The sequence below is a fragment of the Arachis hypogaea genome, chromosome 2 (assembly GCF_003086295.3).
Source record: "Arachis hypogaea cultivar Tifrunner chromosome 2, arahy.Tifrunner.gnm2.J5K5, whole genome shotgun sequence".
In the NCBI taxonomy this organism is placed as follows: domain Eukaryota; kingdom Viridiplantae; phylum Streptophyta; class Magnoliopsida; order Fabales; family Fabaceae; genus Arachis; species Arachis hypogaea.
The window spans coordinates 17,575,926-17,591,873 of record NC_092037.1 but is presented as its reverse complement, the minus strand read 5'-3'; the positions used below and the strand labels follow the sequence as shown (position 1 = coordinate 17,591,873).

The 15,948-nt window shown below is 37.7% G+C and overlaps 3 protein-coding genes, 1 long non-coding RNA gene and 1 pseudogene across 6 annotated transcripts in view; 2 read left to right on the top strand and 3 right to left on the bottom strand.

The window, feature by feature from the left end:
- LOC140178699 (uncharacterized) overlaps positions 1–985 on the bottom strand; it is a 29,383-nt gene extending 28,398 nt beyond the window's left edge. For both annotated transcript variants that reach the window (XM_072215930.1, XM_072215928.1), the window contains exons 1-2: positions 819–985; positions 115–411 (exon numbers count right to left, since the gene is read on the bottom strand). In XM_072215930.1, coding sequence (XP_072072031.1) covers positions 115–411; positions 819–906 — 385 coding nt within the window. In that variant the 5' untranslated portion in view covers positions 907–985. The remainder of the gene's footprint in view (positions 1–114; positions 412–818) is intronic.
- Positions 986–2,318: 1,333 nt separating this feature from the next.
- Positions 2,319–3,974, bottom strand: LOC112740482 (receptor-like protein 51). The gene has a single exon (XM_025789171.3). The coding sequence runs from the start codon at positions 3,955–3,957 to the stop codon at positions 2,863–2,865; it is 1,095 nt and encodes a 364-aa protein (XP_025644956.1). The 5' UTR covers positions 3,958–3,974; the 3' UTR covers positions 2,319–2,862.
- Positions 3,975–5,566: 1,592 nt separating this feature from the next.
- LOC140173123 (DEAD-box ATP-dependent RNA helicase 39-like) lies at positions 5,567–7,214 on the top strand (annotated as a pseudogene).
- On the top strand, positions 7,126–8,516 carry LOC112722611 (DEAD-box ATP-dependent RNA helicase 39-like). Of its 2 annotated transcripts, none has more exons than XM_072211155.1 (4): positions 7,126–7,265; positions 7,562–7,691; positions 7,806–7,853; positions 7,987–8,516. In XM_072211155.1, exons 1-4 carry the CDS (start codon positions 7,219–7,221, stop codon positions 7,993–7,995), a joined length of 234 nt encoding a protein of 77 aa, XP_072067256.1. In that variant the 5' UTR covers positions 7,126–7,218; the 3' UTR covers positions 7,996–8,516. The 2 variants fall into 2 exon arrangements, with proteins under 2 accessions (XP_072067256.1, XP_072067255.1); XM_072211154.1 differs by having other exon boundaries at positions 7,806–7,869.
- Positions 8,517–10,014: 1,498 nt separating this feature from the next.
- Positions 10,015–11,571, bottom strand: LOC112740475 (uncharacterized). The gene is made up of 4 exons (XR_003171187.2): positions 11,053–11,571; positions 10,432–10,514; positions 10,250–10,325; positions 10,015–10,153 (listed from the first exon to the last, which is right to left on the bottom strand). It is a non-coding gene; the product is annotated as an uncharacterized lncRNA (long non-coding RNA).
- Positions 11,572–15,948: the final 4,377 nt, after the last annotated feature.

The following is a 15,948-nucleotide window of genomic DNA, read 5'->3' as shown; positions in this document are numbered from 1 at the left end:
TGATTAGTATTGAAAAATATAGATAACCTCAGTATATATGCAAAAGTACAATAAAATAAACTTAGGTATTTTCTTAAAATATATGAAGATCTGCCATTATAACCAAGGCAATACCTTTCACTTGTTTCTTTGGTTCACCAAGAATATCTTGATCATATTCGGCTGAGGGCTTATCCTTGTATTGTGATTTACCCTTTGATATTGAAATCCGTATCCTTTTGAGTAGATCCATTATCTCTTCATGATGAGGTGACTCTGTTTTCTCAGCCTTGAATGATTTAGATCTCTTGTTTTCAGTTTTCCTACTTGTTTGAATTCCCTCGGTGTCTCCTTTCGATCTTATAATATTTGAATTGGTAAATGGAGAGACAGCCATTTTGAACGCAAAGGGTGAAGGTTGAACTTGAACCTCTGCCACATTTTAACAAGTTGCATCATAGTATTATCCTCAGAACTTAGTCCGCACAATATCAGGGAACATTATCAACATATCACTATCCAAAATTGCATCAAGTTATGTATTGAAGAACAAATAAGATGAAAATTTTGCTCATTATGTCACATAAAGCCATACAAAATTATTCTTCCCAAAAATTTGTTGTGAAGTGAACTCTTCTACAAATTTATAAGTGCCATTTAAGAATGAAGTTAAGCTACCAAGAGATTGATGACTTGTTGGACTAATATTAAAAACATAAGAAATAAGAAAAGTTGAATGAATGAAATGAATCCAAGAAAAATAGCAATCAAATAAGATTTTCAGAAATCTTTAATACCTCACTCTCTCAGAACAGAACAAGGAAAGGAAGTTGAAGTACCAGCTAAATAGCAGTGCTTGCGCAAAGAGAAACTCGTGGAGAAAGAGAAGCCAAGAACGCTATACGAATGAGAAGCAACCACATCCATCTTCCCCAGAAAAAGAAAAAAATAATTGAAAAAACCAATTCTCAAACACAACTGATATTAAATCACAGTTCACAGAGACCCTCACTCCATTTCTTAAATGAACATACATATATTATATTTTACTTTTTACTCTTTTTTTATTTATTTACTTATTCTTTCCCACGGGTAAAATAATTGGTCCACAATTTTCTGTGATATGTAACGCGTGCAAGCACGCGCAAACTCTGTGGCTAAATATCGCAACACCTTTCTTCATATAGGCTTTGCAACTTGCAAGAGGGTATTATCTGTTCATAACAAGCGAATGCATTCATTGAGAGTTTGAGACCAAATAAGAACATTCTACATGGCTAAACTATTTCAAAAGTAAAATAAAAATGGACCCAACAATCATAATCATGGAATAGATAGATCTGGTCCACCCCCAATTGTTATGGTACTTGGCAAGTGGGGTGCAGGGTAGGGATTCTTATTTCATAGGATAGTGCAAAGTTCGAATAAAGCTGCGTGCAGATCACGTGTAGTGACCAATCCACTCCACCGACTATTCCTCCTTCCTTGCAAATCAGGCACCTTAATTGGACAAAACCGCATTTATAACTAACAGCAGTCACTAGGAAAATCTTGGCCGTGTCTTTTCCATCACTATTTCATCAAATTATTCTTTATGCTCTCTCTCTCCCATGCAAAAAGATCACACTATACACATTGTATTTTGCTATCTATCTTGATCACTATGTTAAGCAACTTGCAGTGTTGGATAGTTATTACTTATTACATTATACTATTTGAAACCTTAAGATATTAAGCTCGACTAATAATATTATTTTATTAGGATTCCAATCTAATTTGGAACAAGAATCGGTGTTCAAGTTCATTTAAATGAAAGTAGGAGAGACAGCTCATATCTAACCGTCCAAGACAGTATAGCACAGAACATGAAATTGGACCAAAGTCAGATATTATGGTTCTCCACTCAACAAATCATGTACACCAACCATCATCAACATGGGGCTGCTGTCCCTTTCTGCAAGTCTAGATAAAGAAGTTGTTTTTCCTCAAGTTGTGTGTGCCCAAAAATAATAGCATCACTGTTTTGTCCAATTGCTGCACAACCTGAAATCAATGTCACAACTGCCAGAGCTATCTTGCTCCAAAAATGAACAACAGCGATATGTCAAACAAAAGCCATAGAAGAGAGTTTCAAGACAACTGAAACTATATTCTATCATAGACTCAAATTCAGATACAAGGTATATAAAAAGGTTAAATTACACTAGACTAATCGAAAAAGTACACAAACAATGAGGGATTTCGGGAAACTCTGCTTGAGCTAATTGGGATGCAAATAAACATAATATGTAGCAAATAAAAAGGTACAAATCTACTGCAATAATAATACAAAGACCAAATAAATTAAACCATCAATTACGAAATTAAGCAGAAGCTGCTGGTATAGATAACAAATGTGAAAAATAAATGCTTGATATTGTACAAGTAAAAGAGAAATCTTTAAGAATTAAGATGCCACATGCACCACCTACAATCTTTTACAGCATAAACAGCTAAATATACAGTGTCCAACCAAGTCTAGCATTCCACCTAAAATCATTCAGCTGCACATGCATTTATTGAAAAAAGCAACAAATATAGAACTTCAATTTGATCATAATCCCTTTCCTAATTGTTCCGTTTTTTTCTCCTCTTGGGCAACTTCTACAGTACACCCATATCCCCACAAAATCTTTTTTTTTTCAAACTTTTCCCTTTTCATTTCCTTTGTTTTGGCCAATATACCTTTTTCCATTTCTGTTCCTGCTTCTTGAATCTACTCTGTAGTATGTAGTGTAACACTATAATAAATAAATTAAACAAGCCTTCACCCCAAATTGTGAATTTTCCTAATCTATAATGTTAAGAAAAAAAAAGGGAAAAATGAAAAGAAAAGAAAACCCTTTAGCGGCAGCAGCATTTTGTGCACATTATCATGAAAACAATGAGAAAGACAATAGAAGAAAGTGCAATTGCCACACCAAGAACAAACTTGTTAGGGCCACTATGGTGCCTTTTCTTTTGATTGCTGCTACCATCACTGTCATTATAATCACTGCTATCATCAGCATAAGAAGAATCCTTTGATGGTGGAGACGCCGGCATCCCATACTTATCACAAGGTGAAATTCCAAGCTTCAAGTTTGAGGACAGAACCGAGTGGTTATAGCAAACGTTGCTATTCCCACCAACGTTGAACACATCCAAATTCTTAATGAAATTTTGATCGAAAGGCAGAACACCATGAAGGTTGTTGTTAGCAAGATTCAAGTGCCTTAAACTCTTCATCTGAGAAATGAACTTTGGAATAGTACTATTGAATTGGTTTGAGCTCAGATCCAAATGAATCAAACTCGAAACAGAAGATATTGAACCTGGAATTTGGCCAGAGAAAGAGTTTGAAGCCAGAGACAAGGTTGTCAGAGAAGTCAAGTCCCCAATGATAGCAGGTACCTCACCACTGAGATTATTATTGGAAAGATTCAAACTTTCCAAACCAGAAAGCATGGTAATCGAAGAGGGAATAGTCCCTTTAAGCTTGTTGCCAGAAAAATCTATATGGGTAAGGTCGGAATGAAGATGCCCAGGAAGAAAACCAGTGAGATTAGCGTTTGAAATGGTCAAAATTTTGAGCTTGTCCATGTGGGCAAAGATAACGTAAGGTCCAGAAGCTTTGACTTGGACATTTGTTAGGGCGAGATCAGTGAGATTCTGAAGCTGAGAGAGCCAAACGCCGGAGACCTTGCGGAGGCTGTTGATGCATGTGAAGGTGTGGAGGGAGGAGGTGAGTTCGAGTGGGAAGCGAATGGGGGTGACGGGGCAGTTGAGGAGGTTGAGAGTTTGGAGTGTTGAGAGTGATTGGAGTGCGGTGAAGGAGAGTGCAACGTAGGAGGAGCAGTTTGAGAGTGTGAGAGAGATGAGGTGGCGGAAGGGTTTTGAGTTGTCGCAGGTTGTGGCATTGTGGAATGCGGATTTGGAACATAAGAAAAAAATTGTCATTTTCTCAAACAATAAATAGCATGAATATGCATTAATCCGTTATTATTGTACGCACAAACTAATTAAATAACTGTATTTGCTACGGTACGATGATAAATTCATACGTACCCATACGTTTAAAATATGGACAAATAACAATAAGATATGTGGTATTTATTTTTCACGTTGGCATTTAATTTTTTTTTAAATATATAGTATATCACCACTTTTACTAAAATACCCTTTTAATTAAATAAAAATAAAAAATATTAATTTATTTAATTTTATAAAAAGAGTTAAACATCTTTCTTTTATTTGATTAGATAAAAATATCCTTTTAAATTAATCAAATTTTAGAATTCAATTAGTCATAATTTTATAGTTTCAAATAATTGAAACAACAAAACAAAAACATATTAAAAAAACAAAAAGTTAAAATTATTCTTCATCTGTGTTAAACATATTAAAAAAACAAAAAATCAAAATTGTTCTTCATCTCCATTCAAAAACCTTCTCGTTCACGCCTATGAAAGTTTCAGTCTTCAGTCTTCTTCAGTCTTCTTCTCTCCTCTTCCTATCCTCTCTCTCTCTGCTACTCGAATCAGTCTTCTTCAGTCTTCTTCAGTCTTCTTCTCTCCTCTTCCTATCCTCTCTCTCTGCTACTCGAACTCTCTCATCTGTCTCACTGTGCGTCGCCCGCAAGACGTCATCGTTTTGCTGGGATGCCCTAGCCAATTACCCAACCCAGCAACCTTAGTTTCACACAACGGCTAAACGCGAACCCATCCCTCCCACCCTCGAGCTCTTCCTTCCTCTCTCCGTCATCGATCTCACCCCTCACCTCCGTCCATCTCCTGCCGCCGTCGCCGAAACGAGCTTCGAAGCCACCGTCGTTTAAGGGTGCACAGACCCGGCCCGGCCCGAAGGCCCGGCCCGGTCACGAACACTTTAGGAACTAATTTGGAGTGATTTCATCGGGTTTAGGGTCGGGTACGGGTCTCAAAAATAGACCCGGTCATTATTTCGGGTCGGGTCCGGGCCGTAGCTCGGGTCACCCGAAGTCGGCCCGGTGGCCCGGTCATCATACACAATTAATATTTTGCGTTATTAGTGATGGATCATGACTATTCTTACGTGGAATTTAAGTATTGTAAATCTTAATATTTTGTGTTATTAGTCATTATAAGACTATAAGTTAATGTTTTTATGTTTAGAATGCATAAGATTTTAGACTAATACATAAGATTGTGTTATTTGTATTGATTTAAATATTTGGTATTATTAGACAATATTAGTATTGATTGTGGTTATGCTTTAATATTGATTGTGGTTATGCTTTAATTTTGAAGAATGGTTGGTTCTTGTTATATTTTTCTAAGTGAATTTTACCATGTTAACTATTGGTTGGAGCCTTGGAAATTTGGATATTTTTACATGCTAGTTTACAAGAAGGTATCAACGTAATGTAATGTTAACGGCCCGGCTTTCACCCGGTTTTCACCCGGTATAATTGTGGCCCGAAAGTGTATTGGTTTCATCGGGTCTAGGGCCGGGTTCGGGTCTAATAAATAGACCCGGTGTATATTTCGGGCCGGGTCTGGGTCACATCAAACCCGGTTTCACCCGACCCATGTGCACCCCTACCGTCGTTATCGTGCAGCTCTGTTCCACCATCGTGCAGCTACTGAAAACTCTCTTATGTTGAGTTACATGAACTAATATCAAATGGAATTTCTTTAGGTTTTTTGAGTTGTGAAATCAATTAGTCATCATGCACGGTTTAGATGCACAATGGTAAGTGGTGGTGGCTGTATTAGGCCTCAAGAGGATTCACTTAATAACCCCATTGATATGGTAGTTGGTACCCTTGGAAGGATTATTCAACATATTGAGGAGGGCAACCTGGTGTATGGCGACTTCAAATACTTGGTGAGTAATCCACAATTGACTAATTCCAATATGCAATAATTTGCTACAATAATGAATTGGTACAATAATTAATATATTTGTTCTGCAGGTCTTGGATGAGGCAGATACAATGTTTGATCGTGGCTTTGGTCCTGATATACGCAAATTTCTGGCCCCATTGAAACATCGTGCATCAAAGTCTGATGGCCTAGGTTTTCTGACCGTCTTGGTAACCACAACAGTGACAAAGGTATGCTGATCTGTGCCACAATCTGCCAAGTAAATTTAAGGGAATAAAATTCTCACGAAGTGGTAGTGTTTTATTTCTTTCTTTTATAATTGCATCACTATAATCTCTTCAATCTTCCTTCTATCATGTGAAGATATAATATTTCCTATTACAATAATATAACTATATAATCCAACACATGCTTGTGTTCAATCGTAATTTCTGGCTTTTCAGAATATACTACAAATGTACAATAAATAAAGTGCATTTATATGAATTTGGAAACAAAATATCATGTAATGATCTTTGTAAGGGGAACAATATAGTGGTTATGTTTTAGAATGTTGCTCACTCACCTTCCATTTGTTTACCCTTGGTTGAAATCGTTCTATAGCTAGAAGTTAAGAGTAAGTCATCAATCTGACTTTTTTTTAAGTCTTGCAGGCTGTGCAAAAGCTAATTGATGAGGAGTTTCAGGGCATTGTACATCTGCGAACATCAACATTTCATAAAAAGATTTCTTCTGCTCGTCACGATTTTATTTAACTTTCAGGTTCTGAGAACAAGCTGGAAGCATTACTTCAGGTATCCTGCATTTTTCCACCAGTCTCATCACGCCAAACACATTGATATTTATGGTTTATTTTGGGAATCACTGTAGCTGAAGTAGCACAAATTGACTTTCTATTCATGTTAGGTAGTGAAATAATCGTCGTTTGTTGCTGGTGTTAGTTAGGAGTTAGGAGTTAGTAGATATTGGCATATTGGTGCTGTGCTAGCAATAAAAATACAACCTCTCTCTCTCTTTCATTTTTTAGCAAGTAAATATCAATACATTTCAATCTTTGTTTTCCGATCATGTGATGGCAGGTACTTCTGCCAAGCCGAGCAAAAGGCAACAAGGTGAAGGTTTTTTGCAAGAGCAATGCTAGGGGGCCAGCAACTTTTGTGATTAGTAGCCATCAAATAACCATCAATGATGATTTAATGGTGTGAGATTGGTGTGAGATTTCATCTAATGGCTCACCTTTCTCTGCTAGTTACATGTTGGCCAAAATTCATTAAAATTGCTGGCCCCCTAGACTTTCCCTTATTGCAATACTTTGGACTCTAGCCGTGCGGTGGATCACTACCTTGTTGAAAATATGATTCCTACTGTCAACTACCATGGGGAAGTACCAGCAGAGCAAAGGTGAAGTACAAACAAACACCCCCACCCCAAAAAAAAAAAAACACCCACACACACAAAAATTATGTTAAGCTACCTGGAAATAGGCATATTGTCAACTGTTGAAACTGTAGGGATTGGTTGGAAAATAGATTGTTGAGAGGGAATAATATTAAATATATTGTATTAATGAGAATTCGAATAGTTGTGTTGATAAAATAGTCTTCATATCTTGGCAACAGTGAGATCTCCCATTTCCTGCTCTTCTATATTCCCATTTACTTATTTGCATCATCAATTTTTTTTCTTTTTGCTTACAGGGTTGAAAACCTCAATAAATTTGAGAATGACATTGATGATCGTCCAACATTAGTTTGCACAGACTTGCCCGCTAGGGGTCTGGACTTGGATGTAGACCATGTTGTTATGTTTGACTTCCCCTTGAACTCTGTGAGTATCATAGCCATGGTTCTATAATTTGGGTCTGAGTACCTTGCACTCTTTTTTACTTCTTTCCTTGATATTACTTAGTTTCTCACCTTTACTTTCCCTTTCAATTTTTAGATTGATTACCTTCATTGGACTGGTAGAACTGCTCGTATGGGTGCAAAGGTTAAAATCTTATCATGTACTTCTCTGTACAGCCAAATTCTTATATTTTATTTTGTTAGAACAATAGCCCTAAACACTTGAGCACATGCCCTTTAAAATCATTGAAGAATAAATACTCTTTTTTTTATTGCAGGGAAAGTAATCAGTTTGGTTACAAAGAAGGACTTGATCTTGGCCACTAGAATAGAGGAGGCAATGAGGAAGAATGAGAGTTTGGAGGCTATCACGAAAGAAGGAGTACGAAGGGATATCGCCAGGACCCAAGTTAATGGGCAGAGTGGGAAGGACAGAAAATTAGTTGAAGTTTCTAAAGTTAAGAACAATCCTGGTGGACGTGCCAGTTTAGGGAATAAAGGATCGGATTTGAAATCCGGAAAAGGATCATCATCAGGAAAATCTATGAAGAAAGGGATTAAGGTTTCAAATTCTGTAAAATCCTCCAGTGAAAATAGCTCGAGAAAAGCTTCTTCAGAGTATAAGCAAACAAGTGAAAGGATGTCACCAAATCGACAAATTCTAAACTCAGTACTATAACTAGTTGAACTTCATTCTAGCATTCTACGGCCTATAAATATGTCATTGCTGCTAAAGCTGAAGGAAGACCTTAAGTGACTCTGTATTCATTGTATGTATGAAGTAGAAGTTTGGTGGTATTGATTTCTACACTAGTCTTACCAAAATAGTTGACTTAGTACACTATTATCTAAGTTTTTTTATATGTTGTTTTATACTATTACTAATATGTATTTTCTTTTCCTTTTTGGGTGATATATAACGCTCCATGCGAGTAAATGTTTAATTAAAATTTTCAGTTTTATCTACCCAAAATAAATTCCTTTTCTTTATGAAGAATCTTATGTAACATTGTTTAGATGCTTGTCTATTTACCTACTTTCTTTTGCGTTTACAGGTTGACTTTAACCAGCACCTAACTTGTATATCTTTTTTGTCTCTTATTTAGCCCAGTCAACATTGGGGTAAAGCCGTAAAGGATATATACTACCCCACTACGTCACATGGTGAATTATTCACCCCATGATAGCTAGTGGTTCAAATAAAACGTTCCATGGATAATTTAAATGGAACAGTAAATGTGCTATTTGTTTCACCAAACATTTTCCCCCATTTTATTGGAAAACATTCATAACTGGAAAATTTTGTAATCAGAACTTGCTTATTCTGTATATAAGAGATCTCAACTAACATAATTGTACAACTTTCCTTTACAAGATTAACAACTCTAATACATATACAATTTTTCATCAAGCTGTGTCAGCCATGGATGGTAATTCAAAATCTACTTGGAATATCTTTCTTCTGATTTGAGCTGTTGGATTCTTTGCCGTAGTCTACGCCGGTGGTCATGAATTTTCCAAAGGCCATGTCCCAATATAACCGTTGAGTATATGCCATGTGTGATAATGGGAGCTAGAATGTTATTTGTCTGTCACATAACCATTGCCAATTAGTTTATCCTTGAAAATCTTACACAAAACAGAAAAATATTTTCAAAAGATTATATAAAATGTAAAGCTAAGAAGATTACTTTAATCCATTCAAAACCCAAGTAGAGGGCAAAAAGTCCTTCAAGAAGAGGGGAATATATCTTTTTCATTTGGCGCTTCTCATACCATGCTGCAAACCGAAAGCAGGCAGTGCAATCAGACTCATGAAACAGATATAATAAGTAGAAACTGCTTAATCAATGACTAGTAGATATTATATCATAGAGAAACTTTATAAGTTTATGACTTTATTCCACCACTTTCTGAACCAAATGAAACTTTGTTCAATCTATGAATCTATGAACTGATTCTAATGCTTTGCTGCAGGGATAAGTAATTGAACCTTCAAACAGCTTTTTCAAATCTTGACGGTGCGAGCGAGATTGCAAAACAGGTGCCACAACATAAGTGGGATCTGAAAGAAGTAAACAAACAAGCAAGAGATCGTTAAGCAACCTGAAAAACAAAAATAAGTCAATACAAAGGGAAAACATGTTGAAGGGCAATAAGAAGAGGACTTTTGGGCGAGGCAGCCACATAATAGAGAGAACCAGTAAGAACAGCTGTGAGTACAGCTGCAAATGCTTGCGCAAAAGGTACAAACGGAGGCAATACCCCTGTCTACAATTTTGAAAATAAATCACCATTTAGCCACTGGAATGAAAACTTTTGCTTTGGATACTTGTAATAAGTAGCCCTTGTCAGATGGTATAACTGAAAAAGGAATAGTAACTTGAGCAATAGGCTCTTGGTAGGAACTCGGGTCAACAACTTCTATAAATCCAAAAGCTTTTGCTGCGGCAACAACAAACACAATAACAAATAATGAACCAAGGATTGTTCTAGGTGAAAAAATAATATTCAGATCAATTTCAGGACTAATTTTGGCACCTTTTTCACACTTATGTGGATTCTTATCCACGCCAATTATTCGAGATGCTCCCCTTAATTTTGCACCTTGTGCAACCTAATTAAAGGAGAATCCATAAATTATCTTGTAGTTTGGAAATGATAATTAGTAATCAATTGAGAACTGAAAAGTTAAGACAGACAGAGTTGTTCGCTGCACTTACAGAAAGGCCAACAGTTCCGAGACCAAATATCACCCCAGTTGATCCTTTTGTCACATTAGCAACATTCCATGCTGAGCCTAGACCTTCCATGGGTGACATAATCAATCAGAAACGAAGAATTTATCAATGGAATTAAGTGTTATGAATTCATCGAAGCAAGGCAGCAACTAGAGTTTAGTGGGCACTCTAATATTACTTTTAGATCAAGGCTATACTCTAAGAAAATGCATGAATTGCCACTTTGATTCTAGACATAATTATGTTTCAATACAAGGTCAAGGGGCCAATGCTTCATCCATCCTTCAAGCCTAACATGGCAGGAGCAATTTTACCATGGCAAGTTTTCATCTTCCACTCAATGAACAATTTATTAAATCAACCACAGCAAAACACAATATAACAATCAAAAGGTAGAGAACAACACCAAAACAATCATTTATCAAATTAACAAGTTAATAAGATCAATTAAAACTGAAAATCAAAATAACAAGAACAATTAACATTTTAAACTACAGCAAACTAACAACAAAATAAGAACTAGAAAACATACTAACCATGAAAACAACAATAAAAAAACAATAATTAATACAAGAAAGAACAAGGAGGAGGAAAAAAAATCACCCTAGGATGGAGCAGTTCTGAAAGCAAAATAGTACAGGGAAAGGGAGGAGCTTTAAATCGCGACGGAGATGGCTGAATGGAGGCAGACAATGGCGGAACGGTGGCTGAAAGGCTGCGGAACAGAGGCTGAACAGAGGCTCGAACACGCGGCGTAGAGGACTGAACAGAGGGCTAAGCAGCTCAAACAAGGGTTGGCCAAAAAACAGACGCAGAAGCTTGGCCAAAAAGGAGGCGGATCGGCGGCGAACAAGGGCGATGTTGCGCCGAAGCTGTAGCAGCGGCGGTGGTTGGACGTTGAGGAACGGCGACGAGAGATGGCTGCTTCGGTGCTTCCTCCAAGCTGCATTCGAGTTCTCTTCTGTCTTCTCTGCGTTCTTCAGTGTGTTCGTTCAGAGGCCAGAGAGAGGGAAGTGAGGGAGTGAGGAGGAGGAGAGTGGTTGAGTGAGACTGTGAGAGAGGAGAGGCCAAGAAGGTGCTGCGCATTTTGGTTACTGGTTAGGGTTCCTCTAACCAACGGCACCCTTTTGAGCAAATTTTAGAAAACAGATTGGGTCTCGGTTCGGTTCGATCGACCGATTCTCGACTAGTTCAACGGTCCAACGACGGTTTCTGAATCTTTCGGTTTTTATATAACCGATTCATTTTTTATATCGGTTTACGGTTCGACTGACCGGTTCGAATGGGTTTCCAGAATCTTGGTCCGAACTGCTTTTTCTTTTGGTTCACAATTTGACCGGTTCGACCAGTCGGTTCGAATCGTTTTCAGAACTTTGCGTTTTTCCCTTATTCAAAAAATCTGACCAGGTGACGATTCGGTTCGACCGACCGATTATAAAAAACGATACACATCCTTTATATATATATATATATATATATATATATATATATATATATATATATATATATATATATATAACAATAAAATATTTTGGAAGATTTTTTTTTCATAACTTAGTGATCTCACCATTTTTTTTGCAGTGGATCCCGATTTTATTTAAGCCTCCTGCATATATGGATTTGGATGGCTTAGATATTAAAATGGCAACCTATGTGTTTGCACCAAATAAAAGAAGGTTAAATATCTCATTATCTATCTACTAAAAATTTAAAAAATAATTCAATATTAATGTGATTCGTATTTGTAGTGATGAGGTATTGGCAACAACAAACAAATTTAGGGGAACTCATGACAATTTCAAGTCATTAATTCCCAAGGAGTGGGTACATGGGGATGTAAGTGCATAATTAAACTGCTATCTCTAGCATACTTTAATTCCTAATATATTTATTATTTACCACATAGGTGTTGGATTTGGTGGCTACTATGCTAACCATGCAGGAGAAAGAAATAGGATGTCAAACACACTGGTATTTGCCAGCTGTGTTTTCGGTGCGCAATGTCTTTTTCAGGCTTGTTACCGTTTTTATTTATTTTATCTTATTACTTAATTGGTGTCACTGACTTAGCCCCTAACTATTAAATTCAACAATTCATACTGCAATATGATACCAAAATTGAAGTTCTATTGAAATATTATCAAAAATAATTTATGGGAAAAGTTGATGAAGGTCTAAAAAAGGTATATGATTTATTGTATTTTTAGTTTTTTTTATTATTTAATGGAATTTATCTTTATGAACTGATCTATACCTTTTATTTTTTTAAAAAAAAATTGTATCTAGTAATATTCTAATACGTGAAAGTTGGTACTAGATTTTTGTACCTGTCAACGAGAACAACACACATTGGTATCTGGTTGTTTTTTATTTGTGCAATCATCAAACAATTCTGCTAGACTTCCTACCGATTGCTACAGATAAAGAGTAAAAGAGATCGAGTATAGTAAAGCTGGTAAATTAACTTTCCCCATTTTCACTTTTATGACATTTTTTTTAGGTTTCAAATATCGTCTTTTATTTAATTCTTTCCCTATATAAATAGGCAAAATATCTGGAAGATATGCTCAAGTATGACTTGTTCTATAAATACAACACTCCGTTCAAGCCAAGGATACTTGATTTCGCATTTGTGGATATGCTAGAAACAGGAGAACAAGCTCCTGACTCGTAAGGAATATCTGTATTTTTGTTTTCCTCTTTCAAATTTTTATCTGCATAAGCTAACCGCGTCTTATTTAACACAGTAATGATTGTGGGGTATGGGTGGCAACTTGGATGACAAACTACAGGAAGACGTATAGTTATACAATAAATGTAATTTTCTTTTGCTAAAAAAATAGTACTTCAATTGCTAATGTGTATGGTTTTGTTGATAACCTAAAATATTTATATTTTTCAGGTTAATGACGGTAAAAGGATGCGACTTGCGTTGGATTTGATTCTAAGGCCCCACAACTTGATGCTGCGTAATGTCATTGAATCTGCTACCAGGAATTACAATAAGTATAAACAAAAGGAGTCAAACAAAAATTAAATAATCGTAATTGTCATGTAATCATGTTTAGTTTATATTAAGGGATAAGTATTGTTTTGGTCCCTCATGTTGAGGGTCAAAATCGAACTCGTCCCTGATGTATATTTTGATTTAAAATCATCCTTAAAGTCGTATTTAAATTTAAAATCGTCCTTTCTAATAAATTTTTTTAATTTATTCCTAAACTACCCTTATAATAAAAAAATTATAAAATTTTTAAAAAAATAAAAGAAAACACGTTTGGGGGGGGGAGAAAAGGGTATTCGAAGGGGGAGGGGAGGGAAAGGGGGATGGGGGGAAGGAGAAGGGGGAAGGGGAAGGGGGGAGGGGGACGGCGCCGGCGGCGAAGAGAGGGAGGAGGGGAAGTGGAAGAAGCCGGAGAAGAAGAGAAAGAAAATGAAGGGGGACGCGGGTTCGGGGTGGGGGAAGGGGAAAGGACGCGGGGTGGGGGTGGGGGAAAGGGGAGATCAGAGGGGGAGGGGGAAGGGGGACGGCAGCGGCAGCGAAGCTTGGAGCCGCCGTCGCCGTCGTCGTGGCCGTCGCCCTTGGGGATCGCAAGGGAGAGAGGAGATGCGAGCCACTGCCGCCTCGCAACCTCGCCGCCTCGCCGCCTCCGCCTCATCGCCTCTGCCTCGCCGCCTCCGCCTCGTCGCCTCTGCCTTGCCGCCTCGCCGCCTCTGCCTCGCCGCCTCGCCGCCTCTGCCTCGCCGCCACCGCCTCGCCGTTCTGCTTTCTTGCTTTCCGTTTTCTTGCTTTCTATTTTTGCTTATTGGTTTGGTGTTGTTTGGTGTTGTTGCTGTTGTTTGGTGTTCTTGGTGGTGTTGGTGGTGGTGGTGGTGGTGATCTTGCTTTCTATTTCTGCTTCTTGGTTTGGTATGGTTTGGTGTTGTTTGGTGTTGTTGCTGTTGTTTGGTGGTGGTGGTTGTGGTGGTGGTACTGGTTGTGGTGGTGGTTGTGGTGCTGGTGGTGGTGTTGGTGGTGGTGGTAATTGTGCTGGTAGTGGTGAGGGTATTTTTGTCCAAAAAAAATTAAAAGGACGATTTTAATACGAAAAAAACGTAAAGGATGATTCTAAATCGGAAATTACGTTGGGGACGGTTTCGATTCCGACTCTCAACGTGAGGGACCAAAACAATACTTATCCTTTATATTAACTACTAAGACTTGTTAGTTTCATCTCTTACTTAAAAAATTATTATGCACTATATTTTTATGGACTCTTGTTGAAAATTAATGTTTCTGTCTTTCGTTTAATTTTAGTTGAATTTAGGTGAAGCTTAATTTTGACTTTAGCATTTTGATTCTTTGAACCACTTCTGTGTTGTAAGCTTAATTGAAAATTTGATACTAAAATATATTAAGCATTTTAAAATAAAAATAACATGAGATAATGGTTATAATCTATCTTCTGAAAATCCGTTCTAACCGGTCGGTCAAACTGTAAACCGGTATAAAAAACGAATTGGTCATATATTAAAACCGAAAGATTTAAAAAACATCGTTGGACCGTTGAACCAATCGAAAACCATTCGGTCGAACCGAACCGGGACCCGACCGATTTTCTAAAATTTGCTCAAAACGGTACCGTTGGTTAGAGGAACCCTAACCAGCAACCAAAACGCGCAGCACCTTCTTGGCCTCTCCTCTCTCACAGTCTCACTCAGCCACTCTCCTCCTCCTCACTCCCTCACTTCCCTCTCTCTGGCCTCTGAACGAACACACTGAAGAACGCAGAGAAGACAGAAGAGAACTCGAACGCAGCTTGGAGGAAGCACCGAAGCAGCCATCTCTCGTCGTCGTTCCTCAACGTCCAGCCACCGCCGCTGCTACAGCTTCGGCGCAACATCGCCCTTGTTCGCCGCCGATCCGCCTCCTTTTTGGCCAAGCTTCTGCGTCTGTTTTTTGGCCAACCCTTGTTCTGCCCTTTTTGGCCAACCCTTGTTCGAGCTGCTTAGCCCTCTGTTCAGTCTTCTACGCCGCGTGTTCGAGCCTCTGTTCAGCCTCTGTTCCGCGGCCTTTCAGCCACCGTTCCGCCATTGTCTGCCTCCATTCAGCCATCTCCGTCGCGATTTAAAGCTCCTCCCTTTCCCTGTACTGTTTTGCTTTCAGAACTGCTCCATCCTAGGGTGATTTTTTTCCTCCTTCTTGTTCTTTCTTGTATTAATTATTGTTTTTTTATTGTTGTTTTCATGGTTAGTATGTTTTCTAGTGCTTATTTTGTTGTTAGTTTGCTGTAGTTTAAAATGTTAATTCTTCTTGTTATTTTGATTTTCAGTTTTAACTGATCTTATTAACTTGTTAATTTGATAAATTATTGTTTTGGTGTTGTTCTCTACCTTTTGATTATTATATTGTGTTTTGTTGTGGTTGATTTAATAAATTGTTCATTGAGTGGAAGATGAAAACTTGCCATGGTAAAATTGCTCCTGCCATGTTAAAACTGCTCCTATTGGTTTAGTATG